Source organism: Leguminivora glycinivorella, chromosome 2, assembly GCF_023078275.1.
Source record: "Leguminivora glycinivorella isolate SPB_JAAS2020 chromosome 2, LegGlyc_1.1, whole genome shotgun sequence".
In the NCBI taxonomy this organism is placed as follows: Eukaryota; Metazoa; Arthropoda; class Insecta; order Lepidoptera; family Tortricidae; genus Leguminivora; species Leguminivora glycinivorella.
Genome location: NC_062972.1, coordinates 1794122 through 1816281, shown reverse-complemented (window position 1 = coordinate 1816281; position 22160 = coordinate 1794122). Strand labels below are relative to the sequence as shown.

Sequence of the window (22160 nt, the reverse complement as noted above, 5' to 3'; positions counted from 1 at the left end):
GGATAACAAAAGAGGAAAGTAACAAAAATGTATGGAAATTCTCTGACACTTTTTGTCTCCCAGTGAGATTGAAAGTACTCATGATTCTGAGTACAATTGACCTAAAATTCCCTAAAAAAATCAAAATAAAAAAATGGCAAAAAAAGAGAAGTGCTCATTCAACAACATCAGAAAACGATCGTAATTTATAACCGCCCGCGTGTCTCCGGCATCTGAGCAAAGTTTACGAGTGCCTGCTAGGCGGGTTCTTATTTGCGAAAGTGTTAAATATAGATATTATAGATGCAGACATAGCGCCATTATTATGTATACACAAATGTATTGCTTAGGCACTGGTCCCACCGCAAGCTAGTAAGCTATGAGCTATCGGCTATAAAAACGAACAAAAGATAAACACGCCCGTGCAAATAAAAGAGACACGGCGACGTTTATAGTTACTCGCCCAGCGGTGAGCCTGAGCTATCAAAATCGCCGTGTCTTTTATTTGCACGGGGATACTTATCTTTTGTTCGATTTTATAGCCGATAGCTCATAGCTTACTAGCTCGCAGTGGGACCAGTGCCTTACACGCTAAGGTTGTAGATATATATTTATGAACCTTGTCCGCATCTATATTTACACATTAACTACCAGACAAAAAAATGGCGCACTACGTCAGAAACCGGTCGTAGTTTATAACCGCCCGCGTGGGCGAGAACCCGCCCATCGGGTTCTCCGGCATCTAAGAAAAGTTTACGAATGCCCACCAGGCGGGTTCTTGGTTGGGAAAGTGTCAAATATAGATGCGGAAAAAGTTCCAAAACTACGTATAGGTACATTCATTTATTTCTTAAACGTTGTGGGTAGTTATGACACTTTCTCCGCTTTTAATATCTTGACTGTACCTTGCGGTTGAAACGGTATTTGTAACTTCGCGCTAATAAATAAGAGAGTCATATACGGACTTGATTTTTTTAGCACGTTTCCTTGCGCCTTGGTCTGCCAAATTTTGGTTTGCCAAACTTACTATCGCCTGCAAAAGTGGATGGCGAATTTATCAATGAATTCATTCATAATTTCTCCATGCAATTTTGCAGCTCACTGTACATATTTAATAAACACGAGGCTCGACTCAGAAAAAGTGGAACTACGACAGTATTTCACATTAATATGTGTGTACAGTCAACCAATTGGAACCATAGGCCACTCTACAACCATGTCAAAATGACAAGCAGTAAAAGATTTCTTACAATCTGATTTAAAACGTCACTATGACATAGTTCTACAGTGGCCTGGGTTCCAATTGGTTGACTGTGCTTAGATCAGGTCATGATAACGTTCGACGTTATGACAGTTGTTTCGTCAATCGAAAGGTAAAACAGTATCGGAATGGTTAATGCGAGGAGTCATCAGATAATTTCCATACATTATTATGGTGCGTTTGTTCTTGTCCATAATGAAGGATATTAATCATAACATAATAAAATCATAGATAATCTCCTTCACAATTTTTTTACCTTAATTTTGGTAAGCTCTTTGACCGACGAAATTGTTATTAAATAACATTGTGTATAAAACTCGAGATCTAGTGTATATGTAGGGAAATATATGTAAACTAACCGGGGTTATTGTTTATTAATTTATTGTTGACTAAATCAACTTTATATTTTTTTCATTTCATATTCTATTTATGTATTACCTACTTATTTCAATATTCATTTTAGACACAATGCATGATGTTAAAATCTATGTGTAGAAAATATGTAGTTCTCACACACACGTTTAAAATTGATAAAATGAAATACAGAAGATCTACTCTCAGTGAAAATGTGGGCAGTTTAGTCTATAAAATCTGTACGTAATTTTATATGGAAACTTCAGTTGAGTTTTTATCTAAACTTGACGCTAAAGTTACCATCAAACGCTGTGAATAATCGTATGTACAAAGATCATCCTTATTGTATTATTTTAGAAACCATATTTCATTAGCACTATAATAGCCTTCTTATCCTTTTTGCGTATGATCACAGCATTGTATAAATTGTATTTTGCTTCTAGTACTTTTGTAAAGTTGAGGGCAAAATTTTGTTTTCATGAGGGCATTGTATTTTGCACTACAGAATACAGCTAATCTTGTTACGTTATAGTTCAAATTCGCGATTTAACACATTCACTGCCAAGAGCGCGCTAACAGCGATGTCGGTACAAGAAAAATGTTATGTAGCGAGAAGCGCATATGAACACAGAACCCGCCTAGCGGGTCACTGGCATTAATTGTGTTAAGTTGCGAGAGGGTGAACTATTCACATAGTTATACCTCTCTAGATACCTATTTGTTGACTAGTAAATTTAACTAAGGGTATGAATGAAAATATTGAGAAGCCCTCGGGGTCCAAATCTGAATTCTATTCTAAGTGTCAAGACTTTTTTTGGGCCAATTTTTGTTCCGTCCTACTTAAGTAGACTGTTCACTTGTTCAGTTATTATCGATGTTCTAAAAAACCTCTTGTTTCTGGATGGTAAATCAAGCTCTATTAACAGTATTAACTTAACTTTTGTGTTAAGTTTGTGATTACTCTGCCTGTTTTTTCGAATTCGGAAAGTCCGACAAGGCAGAGCAAAATTTTCTTCTGCTCATGATTATGGAACGCAGTTATCAAATATTAGCTACTGAATTAATAACCTTCTATTTGTTAATTACAGTTGCCATCAGATATATAAGAGCGCCCGAGGTACTCACAAATATCTGAACACGCCTATAGAGGCAATAGAGGAGTGTTTACATAGGTATTTGTGAGCACCTCGGGTGCTCCGATATATCTGATGGTGACTGTATAATTTTAAACGTCTGGGACAGATCTGGCACAATGCGTTTGAGGGGTTATTGCAATGATTTCCGAATAACTCCGAGCGGCTGTATGTTGAATGTGGACATGACATTACTTACCTACTGTATGTAGTGCTGTACAGATTTGAAAGAAAATCGTCTACATATAACTTTTGAAGCAAATGTATTTACTGGTGCCGTAGCCGAATGGCATTTCTGCGACGCGAAACGAAAACGAAACGCCGCGAAAGGTAGTCTGGCTCTGTCGCGCCAATACGCAAGAGCGATAGAGATAGATATCTACGAGCGTTTCGTTTCGTGAGCGTTTGTGCCATTCGGCTACGTATCTGAACTGACTAATAGTAGTATTAAACAAGTGAAATGATGAAGACGAATTACTTTGACATCTGTCAGCGTTGTAAATGTATGTAACTTGAGAAACTATTTAATAAATGCGATTTTAACGTAAATTATGTTTGGTTAAACCATAATCCCCCATCGTACTTAAATCCCTGGATTAGGGGGAGGTAAGAGCAACAAATATAGGAGGAAAATAGAAAGAGATGATTTTTGTATTTAATCATTTATTTACAAAAATTTTACTTAAAAAATATGAACTAATTATTGTAAACCTCCTAGTACCCCTAGAGAATTTAAAATCGAGCGAAATGAAGAAAATATCAGAAAATGGACCCTGGGCTCTAAGACTAGGTATAGTTACACTTTTTTAATGATCACTCTATTTACACAAAAATCTTTGGGTCCTGCGGAATTTCTTCCACTAGTTATGTTATTGGCATTTCTCCGATGTATTTCTGTATCTTAGAAATTATTGCGAGTCATTCTTTACCACCCTGAAAAAAAAATCATAATATAATGATAATGGGAGCTAAGTTCAATATAAATAAATAAATAAAAAAAACATCATCATCATCATCGTCCTTGTCATCCCAAGATTTGGCGTAGGCACTAGTTTTACGAAAGCGGCTGCCATCTGACCTTCCAACCCAAATGGTAACTAGGCCTTATTGGAATTAGTCCGGTTTCCTCACGATGTTTTCCTTCACTGAAAAGCGACTGGCAAATGTCAAATGGCATTTCGCACATAAGTTCCGAAAAACTCATTGGTATGAGCCGAGGTTCGAACCCGCGACCTCCGGATTGAAAGTCGCACGCTCTTACCACTAGACCACTAGCTCTTACAATAAAAATACATATAACACTGAACACTGTAGGTTACTGAAGTTCATTGGCTGTCTGAACACTGATCGATATACAGTGATTTTGGACTAATATCCAAGCGCGGATCCAGCTTCGTGCCCAGGGGGGGGGGGGGTCACGTGGTAAAGGCCCAGGTCCCAGAGGGGGGGTCACGTGGTCTATTTGTATGGCCAACCTAGGCTCCAGGGGGGGTCATGACCCCATGACCTCCCCCCCCCTGGATCCGCGCATGCTAATATCTACTCCTTACCTATTCATACTCCTGAACATTTTGAAGAAGTTGGAGACATAACCGACCATATTGGAGAAGACTCCGAAGATCATGGGCTGTGGGTATTTCGTGGCCGGCCGGTACACAGTCACGTTAGTGTCTTGGAGGCGCCGGAAGTTGTACCGGGTCTGGGCTAGGTCTAGGAAGTCTTTGTACTGAAAAAGAGATGGCGTTAGCTGGATGTTACAGAGGGGAAGGTTGAAGGTAAGCGAAATATGGTAGCAGGACAAGATATGACGCATTAGATATTACGTACGTCATGTTATACTTAACCACAGTATAATAAAGAGTACTATCGTATAGTATGGCCATTCCCGCTCCCCGCTGAAAGTGCCGCCCACCCCCTCTCGGTTACCTCACAGTTACCGCCTGTCAAAAACGCGAACAGTCAACCTGTAATATTTCACTCATACAAGCATAGTACTCTTTCACCTACACGAGCTTAGATTGTGTGCTAGGAACGCGCCTCTCATATATTTGATCGCCAGTGTCCGAGGTGTGACTTAACAGTAAGAACAGCGAACAAGCTATTCGTTATCAAAAAACTGGTATGACAAAATACTCGAAATAATGAACTGATCATGTCCATTGAAAATTGAAACAATATCCATTAAAAAAAGATTTACATTGGCCAGGTGTAAATGTAAACTATCTATTCTTCGTCATAGATATTTGGGGCAACCACACCCTCAATTATGTTCTCTGTTTCTCGTTCGAATCCTCATCCCCAGGGGTTCAATACAATCAGGCTTTTCCAAGTTGCAGGCGTCCATAGGTTACGGTCACCGCTTTCCATCAGGCAACGTGGTATAAAAAAGGCCGCGAAGCTCAAAGCCCGAACCATAAGGTAAAGCAGAGGATGTGACAATTCAGCTGCTTTACCTTATGGTTCGGATGGTTCCTCTGGTGACAAGGAGGTATATAAACTACCAGTAAGTACCTGTCCGTACGTCATGTAGATCGGGTTGTCCAGTATGATCCAGGTGACCACCTCGTTGCACTCCGGTGACGTCAGAGACCCGGAGTAGGTCACATATGACTGCTGGCTCCCTGTCAGTAGCCTCCTGTGGATAGTATAGGAAATATACTTTATATTTTGAAGAAAGATGGTCCCTTGTACAGTCAACCAATTGGAACCTAGGCCACTCTACAACCATGTCAATATGACAAGCAGTAAGAGATTTCTTACAATCTGATTTAAAACGTGACTATGACATAGTTCTACAGTGGCCTAGGGTTCCAATTGGTTGACTGTACATGATCTATCTTTATCATTGGCTCTATTTATTTTTAGTAGTTCTTAAATTAGCGTGCTAGCATAGCGGATTCTCAGAAAAAATCGCTGGTCAAATAGGCATATTTCCCGGTTTTAATGATTTGGACATTTAGGTACTAAATATTGCCTTTTACCTTGAACTAATTTGAAACAATTCCGTCTACTTTGGGAATGAATTATCCTATTTAGTCAATTTTTGACGGGATACTTGCGTTAAGCGTAATTGAAAATCAATTTACTTACATCACAGTAGGCAGCAGTGGCGACGCGTGAAAATTTTTGTTGGTAAAGCCGAAAGGGTTTTTGGGATCTGTTTTGTATGAACTTCTACAGATACTGCACAATTTTAGGGAACCCGTTGGGAATCGAATTGTATCGACGCTACGCCACTGGTAGGCAGTAAAATGCACATAAGGTATAGGTTGGTTAGGTGTATATCTAGTGTTGTACATGTTAGGTGTTAGCTGGCATTACAGATCGTCACTACTTTTAAAAAATCTCGTATCTCACCTGCTTCTCAAAGTTAAAACGCAGTAAGTCTATATGCATCCCATACATACTTACTACAATTTTCTTTTCATTGATAGACGAAGATACAAGTTTTTTTTAAAGTAATGACGAGATGTGTAGTGAAAAATGTGCCTTTACCACCCAATTTTCACGGAAACATTATCATACGTGACACGTGCGTACCTCAGTCCCTACTTTTTGAACTACTGAAGTTGACTGAAGTAGCATATCATTAAGTATGCGGCAGTGGCGGGGCGTGAAAATGTTCGTTGGTAAAGCCGGAGGGGTTTTTGGAATCTGTTTTGTATGGACTTCTACAGATACTAGAGAATTTTAGGGAACCCGTTGGGAATCGAGTTGTATCGACGCTTCGCCACTGGTATGCGGACATTTCCAAGAAAATACATAAAGTAATATGTATTATATAAAAAATTATATAATTTTGGTCCATAATTTGACAGAAAAATCAGAAAATGTTCATGGTCGTGAGTTCAAACCTCCTCGGCGCTCGATAGTTCTAATGATTCTAATTCGACAAAAAGAGGGTCAAAGGGTTCCACAGGACGAACATTCAAGAAAAGAGCGTACACCCATCTTAAAGGCCGGCAACGCACCTCCGACACTTCTGGTGTTTCAGGTGTTTTTTTTTTTTTTTTAATACTACGTCGGTGGCAAACAAGCATACGGCCCGCCTGATGTAAAGCGGTCACCGTAACCTATGGACGCCTGCAACTCAAACAGTGTCACAAGCGCGTTGCCACCCTATTAGAAACTTGTACACTCCTTTTGCTGTGTTATCGGGTTGCCGACGACTCAAAGGACAATAGACGGAACAAGTTAGTTCCGTAAGTCCTCCCGTCATCAGCACACCGCACCCTCGTTGAGCTCTGGCAGCCTTACTCACCGGCAGGAACACAACACTATGAGTAGGGTCTAGTGCTATTTGGCTGCGGTCTTCTGTAAGGCGGAGGTACTACCCCAGTTGGGCTCTGCTCTAGATTAGGTGTCCATGGGCGGCAGTGATCGCTTACCACCAGGCGACCTTATCCCCTCGTTTGCCTCCTATCCCATAAAAAAAATGTCCATTTAAGGGTATGGTACTAAGGCCAACTCACGACATATTCATGACGATCCCGCTGAGCCGGTCCCCGAGCCGGGTCAGCTGCGGCAGTTGTCGCATCACTTCCTCAATCATCTCACCCGCTATGAAGTTCTCGTCGTTCTCTATCTCCGACTTTATCTGTTCAAACAGTTCATGAATTATAAGCTGAGATGAATGTGATTAGCCCGGTCCACACAGAGCGAGGCATGCCGCGAGGCAATTTCCTCACGAGGCAAGCGTGATATACAGGATGATTCATGAGTCGTGAGCAGGCCCCGTAGCCGAATGGCATTTCTCCGACGCCAAACGAAAGCGATACGCCGCTGGCTCTGTCGCGCCAATACGCAAGCGCGATAGAGATAGATATCTACTAGCGCTTCGTTTCGTGAGCGTTTCGTGAGCGATTGTGCCATTCGGCTAGCCACCCTGGAGTGAACAGGGTACTGGGGACTTGGGGAGGGTCACACTGAGCAACTTTCATAATGGGGCAACACTAAATTGTGATATATTTTTTTTCTTAACTATGACTTAATTGATAGTTAATCATCAATTAAGTCATAATTAGAACGTAATTGATAATTAGCTATCAATTAAGTACTTATCAATTAAGTCATATAGTTAAGAAAAATAATCACAATTCAGTGTTGCCCCAGCCCCATTATGAAAGTTGCTCAGCGTGACCCTCCCCAGTACCCTGTTCACTCCTGCTCACGACTCATGAATCATCCTAGCTGTATAGGCGTGCCTCGGCCGAGGCAGTGTGCGCCTTTTCTCGGCCGAGCAACCTGCCTTAGCTGAGGCACATCTACATTCAACGTTTGCCGTGTAAGCACATTGCCTCGGGGTGTGCCTCGCGCCGTGTGAGCCCAGCTATTTAGGAAAGAAAAAATATTTAGGAATGTGACAGACGGACAGACAGACGGACAGAGTCGCACCATAAGGGTTCCTGTTGTACCTTTTTGGTACGGAACCCTAAAAACAAGGCTAACCAAGGCCTCCAGTGCCTTGTGCTGGAATCAAACCAGCGCTTGCCCCCTGCAATCGCGGCTGATGCCGAAACGCCTAGGCGACACAACATGATATGATAGAATTATTTGCAATCTGTCAAACGGCTTGTAGCTCCCTCTGGTAAGTAGAGGGGTCTACTTCATTAATTCGTTCGTGAATACTACATAAAGATCAGTCAATGAATGCTCAAAATGGGGGTCTAGGTGGAATGGCCGAAAGCAGAAAGTTTCACTACGGGATGTTGTTTGGGGTAGTCAGGAGACATACATACTAAAAGTCCTCGGACTTTGGACGTGAGCTCGAAGAAGGGGGGATGAAAAAAGGTCCCATTTTTTGGTTTTTTGCTCATATTTCAAAAACTATGCGTCATATGAAATTTTGGTTGTACAATGACTTTTTTCTGAACTTATGTGCGAAATGTCATTTGATATTTGCCAGTCGCTTTTCGGTGAAGGAAAACATCGTGAGGAAACCGGACTAATTCCAATGAGTCCTAGTTACCCTTCGGGTTGGAAAGTCAGATGGCAGTCGCTTTCGTAAAACTAGTGCCTACGCCAAATCTTGGGATTAGTTGTCAAAGTGAACCCCAGGCTCCCATGAGCCGTGGCAAATGCCGGGATAACGCAAGGAGGATGATAAATGGGGATGGGCACGGAACGAAAGCAACTTACTGATTCCTGTGCAAACCAAAGTACCAGCTGCTCCGGAAGAAATACTGAAGTTAATATTTTGCCGGTGCACTACAGATTGTAGTAGTGGTAGATGTGGGTGTGAGAAGGCCTTTATGTACAACTAATTGTATTGTTACCTGTTGTGTGAATGCATTTATACAGAATCGTAATACAATCATGTTCTTGAAATACATATTTTACACGTTTGTCACATACATTTGTTGTTTTATTTCGTTTTAAAGTCGTATAATTATTCAACGGTACATGACCCAGAAGCATATGTACACATATTATGAAAGGTATTTGAATGATCTACAAGATTTTTCAAGAAAACTTTTGTCTAAGATAAATATTTTTCAAGATATGGAGCAATGTATGAAGCAAAAAGTGGGGGGGAAAACGATTTTAAAAAAATTAACAGTTTTTAAGAGCTCATACCTAGATAATAGTTGAGAATAGAAAAAAGTTTCTAGATCAAAGTTATAGAGAATTTTATAAGCTTTCAAAGTGTAGTAAACCAAAATTTCGTATGACGCAAAGTTTTTGAAATATGAGCAAAAAACCAAAAAATGGGACCTTTTTTCATCCCCCCCTCTTCGAGCTCACGTCCAAAGTCCGAGGACTTTTAGTATGTATGTCTCCTGACTACCCCTAACAACATCCCGTAGTGAAACTTTCTGCTTTCGGCCATTCCATCTAGGATCGTTCGTTGACCAAGCTACTTACTTATTTTTAAGGTATTTTTATCAGATACCTATGTAGCATAATGTACTATCATCAGCTGCAAAAGTGGGTGGTGAATTTATCAATGAATTCATTCATAATTTCTCCATGCACTTTTGCAGCTGATAGTCCCTAATTCTGCGAAAAATTCTGCATTATATACCTACCTTACTACCTTCAGTAACATCAGGCAATTCTAACTTACATTACCAAATACAGCAATGATGGCGATGCCGTCTCTCTTCCGCAGAGCCTCGCCAATAGTCAGATCGGCCCGGATGTGGACAAAGTGGATCTCCATTGGATACCTGTGGAGTAGGTAAGTGATGACTATTTAATAGGGATGTACCGACTATTGATTTGGCCGACTAGGCCGACTACCGATTAGTTGGCGCTTGGGTGGCCGATTAGTCGGCCGACTAGTCGGCTAGTCGGCCAGAACATAATTTTCGACTAAATTCATCAGAATTTTTGAATTACATTTTTGGTCCTTCGTTTGCGCTTTTAATTTTTTTACAGGTTCAATTTTTCAAAGGTCTATGAGAATATTTACACATTTTCCATTTTTAACAACCGGTTTGGCTTAGTGGGTAGGGTAGACTAGGATAGTCATCCTGCCTATGAAACCCGGTAGTCTTAGGTAGGATATTTATTTCTGTGATGATCACAGATATTTGTTCTTTTGACTAACAAAGGTATAACGAATCGGTACATAATACAATTATATCAGCTGTTAATTTATTTTTGTACTGTTGTTATTCTATGACTTATAAAGTGCCGACTAATCGGCCTGTTTTGCCGACTAGTCGCCAACTAATCGCCGACTACAAATGTGGCCGGATAGTCGGCTTTCCCGACTAGTCGGCGACTAGTCGGTACATCCCTACTATTTAATTTATGGTAGTGGAAAAAGGTGCAAAAAACGAGAGCCGATGTTTCCTTTGAAACTTGTGAAAGAGTGAGTCTTGTAAAATTCTCAAGTAGCATTTAGTACTAGAGAGCGGACAATCCGCGAGCGGGTGTGTCGCAATTGTTAGCTCATTGAGCATAGTTTGAACGAATGGATATGATTGACACATCATAACCCGCATGCTTGGGTAGCTGGGTGTGAAAGACCACATAAAAGCGTCTCCGCTGCGGTGGCTGTGTGGAGTCGCGCTCCCGTAAGGGCGCGGTGAACTTTTTTTGTCGTTGAGTGCGTGAGTGATGACCTGATGACACGACTCACTGGTCGTTCGCATGTACACAGACATGGAAATGATGCGAGTGTACTGCACAATAGCCCAATAGGACAGAATATATAATAGTACAAGTACAGAAGGCCCACTGCTTTGATGTTTACGAAATGCCGCCTTTTAAAATGCCTACAAAATTCTAACAAAGAAACGAGCCGCACGTGCGCCGCGATCGTCTTTAGGGTTGCCTGTGGATTAAAACTAATTAATACTCAGAAAAAATGTTATACTACTACGACGACCGGTCTGGCGCAGTCGGTAGTGACCCTGCCTGCTACGCCGCGGTCCCGGGTTCGAATCCCGGTAAGGGCATTTATTTGTGTGATGAGCACAGATATTTGTTCCTGAGTCATGGATGTTTTCTATGTATATAAGTATTTATATATTATATATATCGTTGTCTGAGTACCTGCAACACAAGCCTTCTTGAGCTTACCGTGGGACTCAGTCAATCTGTGTAAGAATGTCCTATAATATATATATAAAAAAAAAAAACATCACAAGCCTTATTCAGGCGTAGGGTTGGTTATTGAGGCGTAGGGTTAGAGCCGGCGTAGCTTTATTTGACGTTCATATGCGCATTGTAATATGCCTACTTGAAAAATAAATATTTCATTTCAACTTTTCGCGAATCGCGGAGTGAGCCGCCCCTGATAGGAGCGTCTACCTACAAGTGTGTGGATTCAAGAACTTGCGACCGGCGTATTCAATACAAATCACCCGGCAAGTCCGATTTCCTTCCTTCCTAACTATATCTGTCATACGCGGATCCAGGGGGGCACCCCCCCCCCTGGAGCCTAAGTTGGCCATACAAATAGACCACGTGACCCCCCCCTGGGGCCCCGGGCCTTTACCACGTGACCCCCCCTGGGCACGAAGCTGGATCCGCGCTTGATATCTGTGAATTCGTACTATTATTTCTCCGAGACGGTCTTGCTCCAGGAGAGTAGCAAAGTACTAACTTGTAACCGTTGACGGCATGCTCAGACAGCCAGTGGAAGTGCAACTGCTCGAGTCGATACAGGTACCTCAGGGGACCTCCGGTCAATGTCGGGTGCATAGCTTCGTCGCCATCCATTGTGAATTGGACTGCAAACAATAATATCGGGGTTAATCGGGAGAGGATAGGACGGAGAACTATAGGCTATAGATAATATACATGGAAAAAATTGGAATAAAGCGAAGCCGAAGATCCCAATAAAGTATAGCCTGTCATTTTAATCTTAAAGCCAGTAGGCAATTGCTGTGCTAACATTTCGTAAAGCCTATTAGCCGTAGGGCGGGCGCTGTTATTCTAATGTATGCGATGACAGTTCAGTATCGTATGTAGAAAATATTTCTTATGAAATTTGGCGCGTGCCATTGTATTTCTGGTCAGGCTTTACCTAAGTAGCCGTAGTCTCTCATTCTCATTTCCCGCGTCAGAAACTACCCATTCTGTTCTGTTCTAATGCCCTGTTCTAATGAGTCTAAGTGCTTTCCCAATTCTTGGCGGCCAGTACGTCCCATGAGCTAGGGTTTCTGCTCGAGAGTCTCGAACTCGAGACTTCTCGAGACTTTCGGCTTCATTCGAGACGAGAAAAAAATGACAGGTACTTGAGACGTCTCGAGGCCCGAATGTAAAGTACGACCTGAAGTGAAATGCAACTTTTTACCTTCTGCCCGGTCTCATCGCGAGGCGGTGGGGACGGTGTCGAACGGCGGTCATAAATTATAACGAGATAAAGCGATCTAACCTCTCATTCCAACGTAAGCTGGCAGCGACTTTGGCTAGTTTTGACAGCCTCATGTTATTTAAAAGCAATTCGTCATTACAAAAAAGTCAGCGCGTTTATGTATCTTGGGTCATTGATAACCTGCGAAGAGTGCTATGGCTAACTTCGACAAGATTTGGAAGAACAGAGGAATCCGACGTCAAAATAAAGTGCGATTATTTCAATAATCTCGATATTTATGTACTTATGGACTGGGACCCCGAAAAGTTTTGATGTGGCTAAGGTTGACGCTATTGAGATGTGGTGCTGGCGAAGACTGCTACGAGTATAACTTGAAAAGCTAGAAGAACTAACAAACATCTCTATTTTGCAAGAACTGAATATCACCACACGGCTCTCTAAAATATGCCAAGAGCGACCCTCAGATTTTTCGGACACATTATGAGAGCACCAATGCATAATATGGCGAATTAATGGTAAACATTCTTGGGGTGGGGCTCGTAAGAGATGGTCTGACTGTGTGAAGAAACCGTGTGGCGACAGCGTATACTGTGCAGTCCACATGGCTTATGACCGCGTTCAATGGAGACACGCTACTTGTGGTCGCGAACCTCGGCAATGAGGAAACGAGGAAGAAGAAGAAGTTATTTTAAACGTTTAATTTCAATGACATTATGATTTAATACATGACATTTTAATTTACTTAACCCGTGCACAGGCGGGGAAGTTAAAGGATTAGGTATTATTTTCAAGACTATAATTGTAGTTTTCTTGTAAAAATTTGATTTATGTTTATTTCAAATAAGATTTTTATTGCTCTTACGCATTTTTTATGATAGTGTGGTGCAATAAAAACTACTAATCATATTGTTGTTTATTGTTTTATCAAAATTTTACCATTTATAAAAAAAGACTCGAGACTCGAGACGACTCGAGACTTTGGGCTCGAGATTTCTCGAAACTCGAGACTTCTAATAGGTCGAGAAATCAGAAACCCTCCGACTCCCATCTAATGAAACAAAGTTTTTAAAAATACTTGAATTGCTTACTCGTTCGTCCGTTGTTGACGCCAGAACACAGCACACTCTGGTACCCATGTAACCGCAGCGGGCCGTACTTGATGAACTGTTTGCCTGAATCAGGCACTACTGACTCTGTTCGGATGTTGATAGGGGACTGGCGCTTGCCTACTCCTTCGCGGCAGAGGCGGCCTGGCCAGTGTGACGCATCTGAAGACATGACATAATTTTATATAGTATGTGAAAGTATTCTACGCATTGCCAGGGGCGGCTCACTCCGCGATTCTATCGCCGCGCTACAAGTACATCCTGGCGGCCGCGAGTTCGCGGCCTACTCAGGGGTGGCGCGCGTTCTCACGGAATGTACGTTCGCACTTTCTATTGTTACTTTACGTCGCGAGTTTTTTTAAGGTTCATATGCGATGTCCGCGTGTCGAATGGCTAATAATACTTAGTTAAATAGACATCATGAATAAAATAAATACCATAGGACATTCTTACACAGATCTACTACTAATTAAGTCCCACGAAAAAGTTCAATAAGGCTTGTAATTCTAATGAACACAAGTTAAATTATAATCTATTGAAAATACTTCAACTTGTGCTGTCTTAAAGTAGTCACACTACTATGTATATAAATTAAAACCGAAATAAATTACACATATGAAAGAAAAAGTGACCAAGTCCTCTGGTGCCTGAGGCTGGAATCGAACCAGCGTACTTTCCATCGCGGGAAATGCCTCTTAATCCGCTCGGCCACCCAGGTCACAGCTGTCGAGGTCGAAATTATCTCTCATATGAGTTTTTCTTTCATATGTGTAATTTATTTCGGTTTTAAGGCTTGTAATGTTGGAACTTGAACAAAAATATATAAATACAGTATATTATACTTAGAAAGTACCCAAGACTTGAATATAATAGTATAACATTTTATGTGAGTATTAATTCGTTTTAATCCATAGGTAACCCTATCGCCGGACGCCGCGCACGTGCGGCTCGTTTCTTTGTAAGAATTTTGTAGGTATTTAAAAAGGCGGCATTTCGTAAACATCAAAGCAGTGAGCCTTCTGTACTTGTACTATTATATATTCTGTGGCATTGCTGACATTTTAGAAGTTAGAAAAAGTTCACTGTGTTCTCAATTGACCCGATTCCAAAATATTTATACAAAGTATACTTATACCAAAAATAATCATCAGACGGTTATGAGCTAAATTTAGGTTGAGATCCTGGGGTCCAAATAAGTAGGTACTGACTATAATAGCGCCATCCGTTGTGACGGCAATTGCTGAAGATATCACATAATAGTACACCAATAGAGCGTCAACCCATCTTAAATCATCATCGCTTACCATTAGCCGACTTGTCTGCTCGTTTGCCCCCTATCGCATAAAAAAACAAGTACCTACTATAATTTACGTAGTAACTATATAATCTGGTTCTTAGGTGGTGGTGTAGAGGTAGACTGTTGATCGGGATGATGTTACAGGCGCTGCCGGAACTCTCCGCTATTTCTGAAGATAATAGCCACACAATACTTACCTACTGTCATACCGCCATTCAGCCGGTGCTCTCTCGGGCCACAGATTATTATTACTAAACGCTTCAATGAGTTACTATGTAAAACTCAGAAGAATAGTAGGTACGTGCCACGCGACTACACAGACGGGTGCGTGGCGCCGCTCGGCCACTTGTTCATTCGAATGAACGGCTAGCGTGTAGGTGTAGGTACTTAACGCGCGACCGCAAGCGAGTGACGTAGGCCTGCTCGGGCTCTGTAGGGTCGCAGTTCTAACCTAACCTAAACCTACTCTGTAAACTGTTTGTTTTTGTGTGTGGTCACAGTACTAACCTAACCTAAACCTAATCTGTAAACTGTTTTTGCGCGTGGTCACAGTTCTAACCTAACCTAAACCTACTTTAAAAGCCGTTCGTTGTTGTGTAAGGGCAGAGTTCTAACCTAATCTAAACCTACTCTAATATAGGATTTAAACCAATCGGGTTCCCTCTATTTGGCATACCTTTAATTGTCCGAAACGATTTTCGCATAACAGACTTCGAATAATCGATTTTCAACGAATGTTAATTTGGCAGAAAACTTATTTGACATAATATAAAATAATACTAATATTACTTTGTACGAAAATGAGTTCGCATAATACTTTTTACGCCGATTGTTTTTTATGAATAACATTGATTTGCAAAATTGTATTTAGAATATTTCTTAAAATCAGAATAACCGCCCATACTAAATGCAGTCAGGAGAGTCGGTTAGGTTAGAACTACGACCTCAAGAAATAAAATATTTTGTTAAGAATGCACGAATGTCGGTTAGGTTAGGTTAGAACTGCAACATCAATATAGTAGTATTAGCTATGATAAAAATTCTGCGTGATAAATTTCGACTTAACAATGTTATGCATAAAAACCACTAGACGAAAAACCTTTATGCACAACATATATTTGAACAAACAAAAATATGCCTAGATAAATTATGCGTAACTATAATTCGATACCTCTGGGTTCAATTGGCGTAAAGGACATTTTGGCCAAAACGAGTTATATATACAGTTTTGTTCAGAATTTCAAGCGCTATCGATCTGTGTAGTTAAAATTTCGATATCTCTTAAAAAGTTGCCTTTACGACCAAGATTTTCTACTATGGACTTGCAAAAATAGCTTTTCTGAAGGGGCGTAAATATCAAGTCATTAATTATAAATTATTATTTGTGTCGTAAAGGAAATCTACAAATAAAAATATAGTCGTAAGTCACCTTTATATATATTGTTGCCCTTTAAGCCCTTACTTTCTAAGGATCACTTTCTATAGTAGTGTGATAAAGTTGGGCGTAAAGGACAAGTTTTTTTTTCTTCGTCCTTTACGCCCAGCACTAAAAATATTTTATCCGCAACTGTAATCGATATCTTTGGGTTCAATTGTCGTAAAGGACATATAATGCAGGTTTCCAAGACAAAGATAAACCACTTTTTTTGTTTTTTTGACCTGTATTTGTGACGTGTATAAGAAAAATATGCAGATTACGAGTATCTTTAACCTAGTGTAGCAACCGTAGTGATAAACTAAACGATTTAGAAGATAGATGGTTGTAAAGGACACGTCCAAATGTTATAACGTCCTTTACACCCATGACTTGATAGGGTCGTAAATGACGGTCTTAGATGATTTTTATACAAAGTCGGGGCGTAATTGTAACCGAAATGGTACAAATGTTGTGCTAAGTTTACAATTAAAAACTGGAAAAATGTATCAAAACGTACTTAATATGGCATAGAATAGCTACATTAGTATAATGCAGTGTATTATTTATCTATGCTATCTTAGCAACAAAAAAGAACAAGACTATTTTATATCCAGTTTTGTAACAAAGAAACAATATTTGCTTAAAAACTATCTAATACTTTGGCAACAAATTCAAAGTTCAAGTCTGAATAGTTAGTAGGTTACGCATTCAGTCTTTAATTCTAGCAGGGAAACGCTTTCGTAGTATTATTATACTGCGGCGAGATGTAGGTAATTAAAAAAAACATTATGGTTATCAGGGTACGTGCCCAAATGCACAAACGCTCACGATAATATCTATTTCGTAGCTAAGTATATATACTTAGCTACGAAATAGATATTATCGTGAGCGCTTGTCTTTATCGCTCTTGCGTATTGCACCAGACTGCATTTTTGTCGGCGTCTGGCGTCGACGATTGCCATTCAGCTACGCCGGCAGTAAACTTTAACAGTAGACTATACTAACATTTAGTGCGACAATAACAGGTGCGTTTCGCTAGCGAATGAGCGTTAGCGTTTGGTGACTTGGCTATGTACTCAGGTACTTAAAGCATTGACTGTAATATTTCTAGGATTGAACTCATAATTAAGATTATTCTTATTTAACAGGTTTAAGACTAAATAACAATCTTCTGTTTTAAATTATCAAAAATATGAATCAACATAGTAGGTAGTTTTGACTACAGTTTGTATACGCGTCCTAACTTGCGTTTATAAATAAGTACTTAACTCTTAGTTATTCTTAGAACTTCTTTCTACTTTAGACTTAAAATTACTGTCGTATTAATATATTCACAGTTGCTGATTAAAGATTTACGTGATTACCATTAGTGTTTTTATATTTACTTAAACTACGAAAGCGTTTCCCTGCTAGAATTAAATACTGAATGCGTAACTTATTGAGACAGCGGCGAGTACTAAAATAATAACTTTCCAAAATATGAGATACTTAGTTTTTAAGCAAATGTTGTTTCTTTATTGCATAACTGGATATAAAATAGTCTTGTTCTTTGTCTTTGCTAAATATTTAGATAAATATACACTGTAACACTAATGTGGCTATTCTACGCCATATTAATTACGTTTTGATACATTTTTCAAGTTTCTCAATTGTAAACTAAGCTAAAAACAGTTGCCATTTGTACCATTCTGGTTACATTTACGCCCCGAATTTGTATAAAAATCATCTAAGACCGTCATTTACGACCCTATCGACTCTAATTGTTCAAAAAAATCGTGGGTGTAAAGGACGTCCATAGCATTTTGACGTGTCCTTTACAACCATCTAACTTCTAAACCGTTTAGTTTATCACTACGGTTGCTACACTAGGTGAAGGATACTAAAAATCTACATATTTTTCTATATACGTCACAAATATAGGTCAAAAAACAAAAAAGATATAAACATTTTTCTAAAAAAAAAGTTGTTTTTTGCTTCTCCTGAAAACCTGCATTTTGTCCTTTACGCCAATTGAACCCAAAGGTATCGATATACTATGCTTAAAATTAATACTTCAATATACCCTCTTTTACGCTCGCGGAACCTACCCTACTACTTCGGTATTTTGACCGGTTAATCAGTTTAGGTATTTTGACCGTAGGGTATTTCAAATGTTGGTGCATAAAATTTAGGTGACATAGTTTTTGGTATTTCAAACATTAGGTATTTAGTCCAATAGGTATTTTAAATTTCGGTAATTCGTGCGTTGGTGTAACTTGCTTAGGTATTTAAAATCATTAGGTATTTTGGTTTTAGGTATTTTGAACGTAGGTCATTTAACGTTAGGTTTTTTAATTTTAGACATTGTGATACGTACCCGCTCGGGCTCTATAGCCTGCTGGCTATAGACTTTCTTATAAAGATTTTCTACACTGAGAGAAAATACAACCAGTTTTCATGTTCGTTCAACAAGTTTTTTGGTTAAAATAGCGCCTACGTGCTCTTTGGTTCAAACAACAAGCTACTTGTCACTATTTTTATTTTATTTATTTATTATTTTATAAAAACAACCTGACACATATTGTTTTAAACATACGTTTGGCTGATTCAAACGGATAAACCGCAACAAGTCGAACTTGTTAAATTCACAATGCAAATTTCTCTCAGTGTGGCTATAGAGACTTTCTTATAAAGACTTTCTATCCTGCTGGATAGGACGAGATGTGGTGTAGAGCCTGTTGATCGGGATACTGTTACGGTCGTTGCTGGAACTCTCCGCTGTTTCTGAAGATAGTAGTCACACAATAGTAACATGTACTTACTGTCATACCGCCATTCAGTCCGTGCTCTCTCGGGCTCTATAGCCAGCAGGATGGGACGAGATGTGGTGGTGTAGAGTCTGTTGATAGGAATGCTGTTACGGGCGTTGCCGGAACTCTTCGCTATTTCTGAATATAGGTCATCTATTCTGTCACACCGGTCCGTGCTCTCTCGGGCTCTATAGCCAGCAGGATGGGACGAGATGTGGTGTAGAGTCTGTTGATAGGAATGCTGTTACGGGCGTTGCCAGAACTCTCCGCTGTTTCTGAAGATAGTAGTCACACAATAGTAACATGTACTTACTGTCATACCGCCATTCAGTCCGTGCTCTCTCGCCTATAGGCAACTCTCTGTTACGCTCTTCGCTATTTCTGAAGATAGTAGTCACACAATAGTAACAAGTACTTACTGTCATACCGCCATTCAGTCCGTGCTCTCTCGGGCTCTACAGCCAGCAGGATGGGACGAGATGTGGTGTAGAGTCTGTTGATAGGAATGCTGTTACGGGCGTTGCCGGAACTCTTCGCTGTTACCACTATTTCTGAAGATAATAATCATAATATTTATGTCTATTTTTCCCTTATTCCAAATCCGCTCAAAGCCGATTTGTCAAGTCAAAAGGTAACCCGAATTAAATATTATAAGCTAAAAATCATAGAAACAACAACAAGCGTTATTAATTGTGCGATAACTAGAATACGATTGTCATTACATTGAAGCATTTAATTGGTGTGATGAATCGTATTTAACAGTCCGCAATGAAAGTAATCTAAATCGTTTACGAGTTCGTGCAATGTGTAAATAGGCCCTAAGAATTAACCACGACATTGGGCTAAGCGCGGCAGCGGTGAGCGGCGGCCATACATTGGAGCGAGACACAGCGATGGGACTTTTCATTCGCACGTATGGCTGCCGCTCACCGCTGTCGCGCTTAGACCAATGTCGTGGAATCGGCCTAGTCAGAGCGGTTTCGCACTACGTCCGATTTGGATCCGATGCGAATTCGTGATAATAAGATCCGTCATCATAACGTAACTATTTACGCACTATACATCCGATCTCCGTCATCCGACACTTCTTTCCGTCATTCTTCGGACCTAGTGCGTAAACTGTCAATAGTTCTACGGCTTTAACGGATCAATTAATGCATATTTCAATTTAATATTCGAAATTATAATTTTTTAGACTGAAATTATATTAATTTGCTGTTAAATGATTGACCAACGTGTCATATTTATACATTACTAGCCTTTGTTAGAAAGAGACAAAAAGTAGCCTATGGCAATCTCTTCAAGTACCTATCTCTCCACTTAAAAAAGTCACGTCAATTTTTCGCTCCGTTTTGCCGTGAAAGACGGACAAACAAACAGACACACACACTTTCCCATTTACAATATTAGTATGGATTAATAAAATTGTCTATGTTTATTTTCCCGGATTCTAATCAGATTGATTGAATGAAATGCAGATACCTATTATTAAGGTGGTGATTGGTGATACCTAAATAGTTATACTACAAACACTAGAACATCTTGTTAACACTTATATAAACTTACTTATCGCTAAACTGAAAATGTAAAGCCACAACATTTTCTTAACGTATTTTCTTTAAAAACTATTTTTTCAATCAAGTTCACTTCACTCCAGCTGAAGTCACAATGATGTACGAACGGTTATTCTATAGGCTTTTGTATGAAGAACTCACGCCTAATGTTTGTATACAGTACAATTAAATTATAAACATCCAGTGTGACTCGATATGATGTCCTGTGATATAGAATACGCGCGGTTAATACGTACTTCCGAGGGTTGGGTCAGTAAGAAATTCCGATTGTACTCATCGTTACCTTTTGTTAAAAGGTCTGGACTTTTTTTAACCCCTGACGCAAAAACGACGGGGTGTTATAAGTTTTCCCCTCACTAGCTCGGAAACACGTGTTTTGTCCTTTAATATCAGCGGGTAAAAACGCATTTTATCCACTAGTGGGTAATTTGACCTTGAATAAAGTCAAATTAACTGCTTTAAAATTGATAAAAGTAGGTGAATCTAGTAATAACGATGATTTACTACCTGTGGAACTACTGGAAGCAGTGATAAACGCATTTTTTGCGTTGTAGTTTCCTCGCTATAGTGAGGGGAAAAGTTTTGTGTTACACTCCCTTTTACTTCTCGAAAAAACTCGCAAAATTCTATTCTCGACGCTTCGCTCGTGGTTCAACTATAGAATCTTTTCTCTTGCTCGTTTTTCAATTCCACACTCGGCGTTAAAATACAACTTTGCCCCTTTGTATAACAAATAACTATTACGTGTCTGTCTGTGTGTATGTCTGTCTGTTTGTCTGTCTGTCTGTCTGTGTGTGTGTCTGTCTGTGGCATCGTAGCTCTCGAACGGATGAACCGATTTCGATTTAATTTTCTTGGTCTGAAAGCTGAGTTAGGCCTGATTTAGACGGCGTGCGAACTCGCATGCGATTTTAGTTACATTGCGGGCTGTGGATGTTAAATACATTCAGCACAGTCATCAAATACCTCAATGTAGTAAAACTCGTATGCGAATTCTCGTACCGTCTAAATGGGCTCTTAGTCGGGAGTGTTCTTAGCCATGTTTCATGAAAATCGGTACACTATATCGCGGTCGGGGGTTTTTTCAAAATTTTAATTTTGTTGTGTGGTTGCCCGGGTCACAGTATAAAGCAGTAATAACTCTTCTAACAAACTTCACTCCGCGCGGTGTGTCGAAAACTACTCTCCATATGCACCGAATACATGCGAAACTGGTAAGTATTGGGCTGGACAGTCGGGGCCGCGTTCGCGCGCTGTGTTGACGTGTTGAGTTCGGGAGAAAATGACGTCAGCACCGAAGACATATTTTCGTTACTGTAGTGTTTATGGGTGTATGGAGAACAGTTCTCAAAATGCGGAAATGTCAGAATGTTCTTTAGAATTCCTAGACACCCAGAAAAGTAAGTGGTTGTTATATTTTTGCAGTGTTAGGTTCATTATTGCTTACGTAAATGGCGTAAAAGTGAGATTTAAAGCTA

General features: G+C 40.0%; 1 protein-coding gene across 1 annotated transcript; it reads right to left on the bottom strand.

Annotated features, from left to right (window-relative positions):
* Positions 1-3432: 3432 nt before the first annotated feature.
* On the bottom strand, positions 3433-20734 carry LOC125240867 (carbonic anhydrase 7-like). The gene is made up of 9 exons (XM_048149015.1): positions 20675-20734; positions 19528-19659; positions 13588-13767; positions 11786-11912; positions 9794-9896; positions 7200-7324; positions 5239-5362; positions 4278-4453; positions 3433-3660 (listed from the first exon to the last, which is right to left on the bottom strand). Exons 1-9 carry the CDS (start codon positions 20706-20708, stop codon positions 3636-3638), a joined length of 1026 nt encoding a protein of 341 aa, XP_048004972.1. The 5' UTR covers positions 20709-20734; the 3' UTR covers positions 3433-3635.
* Positions 20735-22160: the final 1426 nt, after the last annotated feature.

Excerpts from the sequence above, each read along its gene's own strand:
- LOC125240867 (XM_048149015.1), bottom strand. The coding sequence starts at position 20,708 with ATGTTGTGGCTTTACATTTTCAGTTTAGCGATAA. Across the intron at positions 11,913-13,587 it reads CGTCAACAACGGACGAACGA|TCCAATTCACAATGGATGGC; the intron begins GTAAGCAATTCA and ends TATTGTTTGCAG. Across the intron at positions 3,661-4,277 it reads ATGTTCAGGAGTATGAATAG|GGTGGTAAAGAATGACTCGC; the intron begins GTAAGGAGTAGA and ends TTTTTTTTTCAG.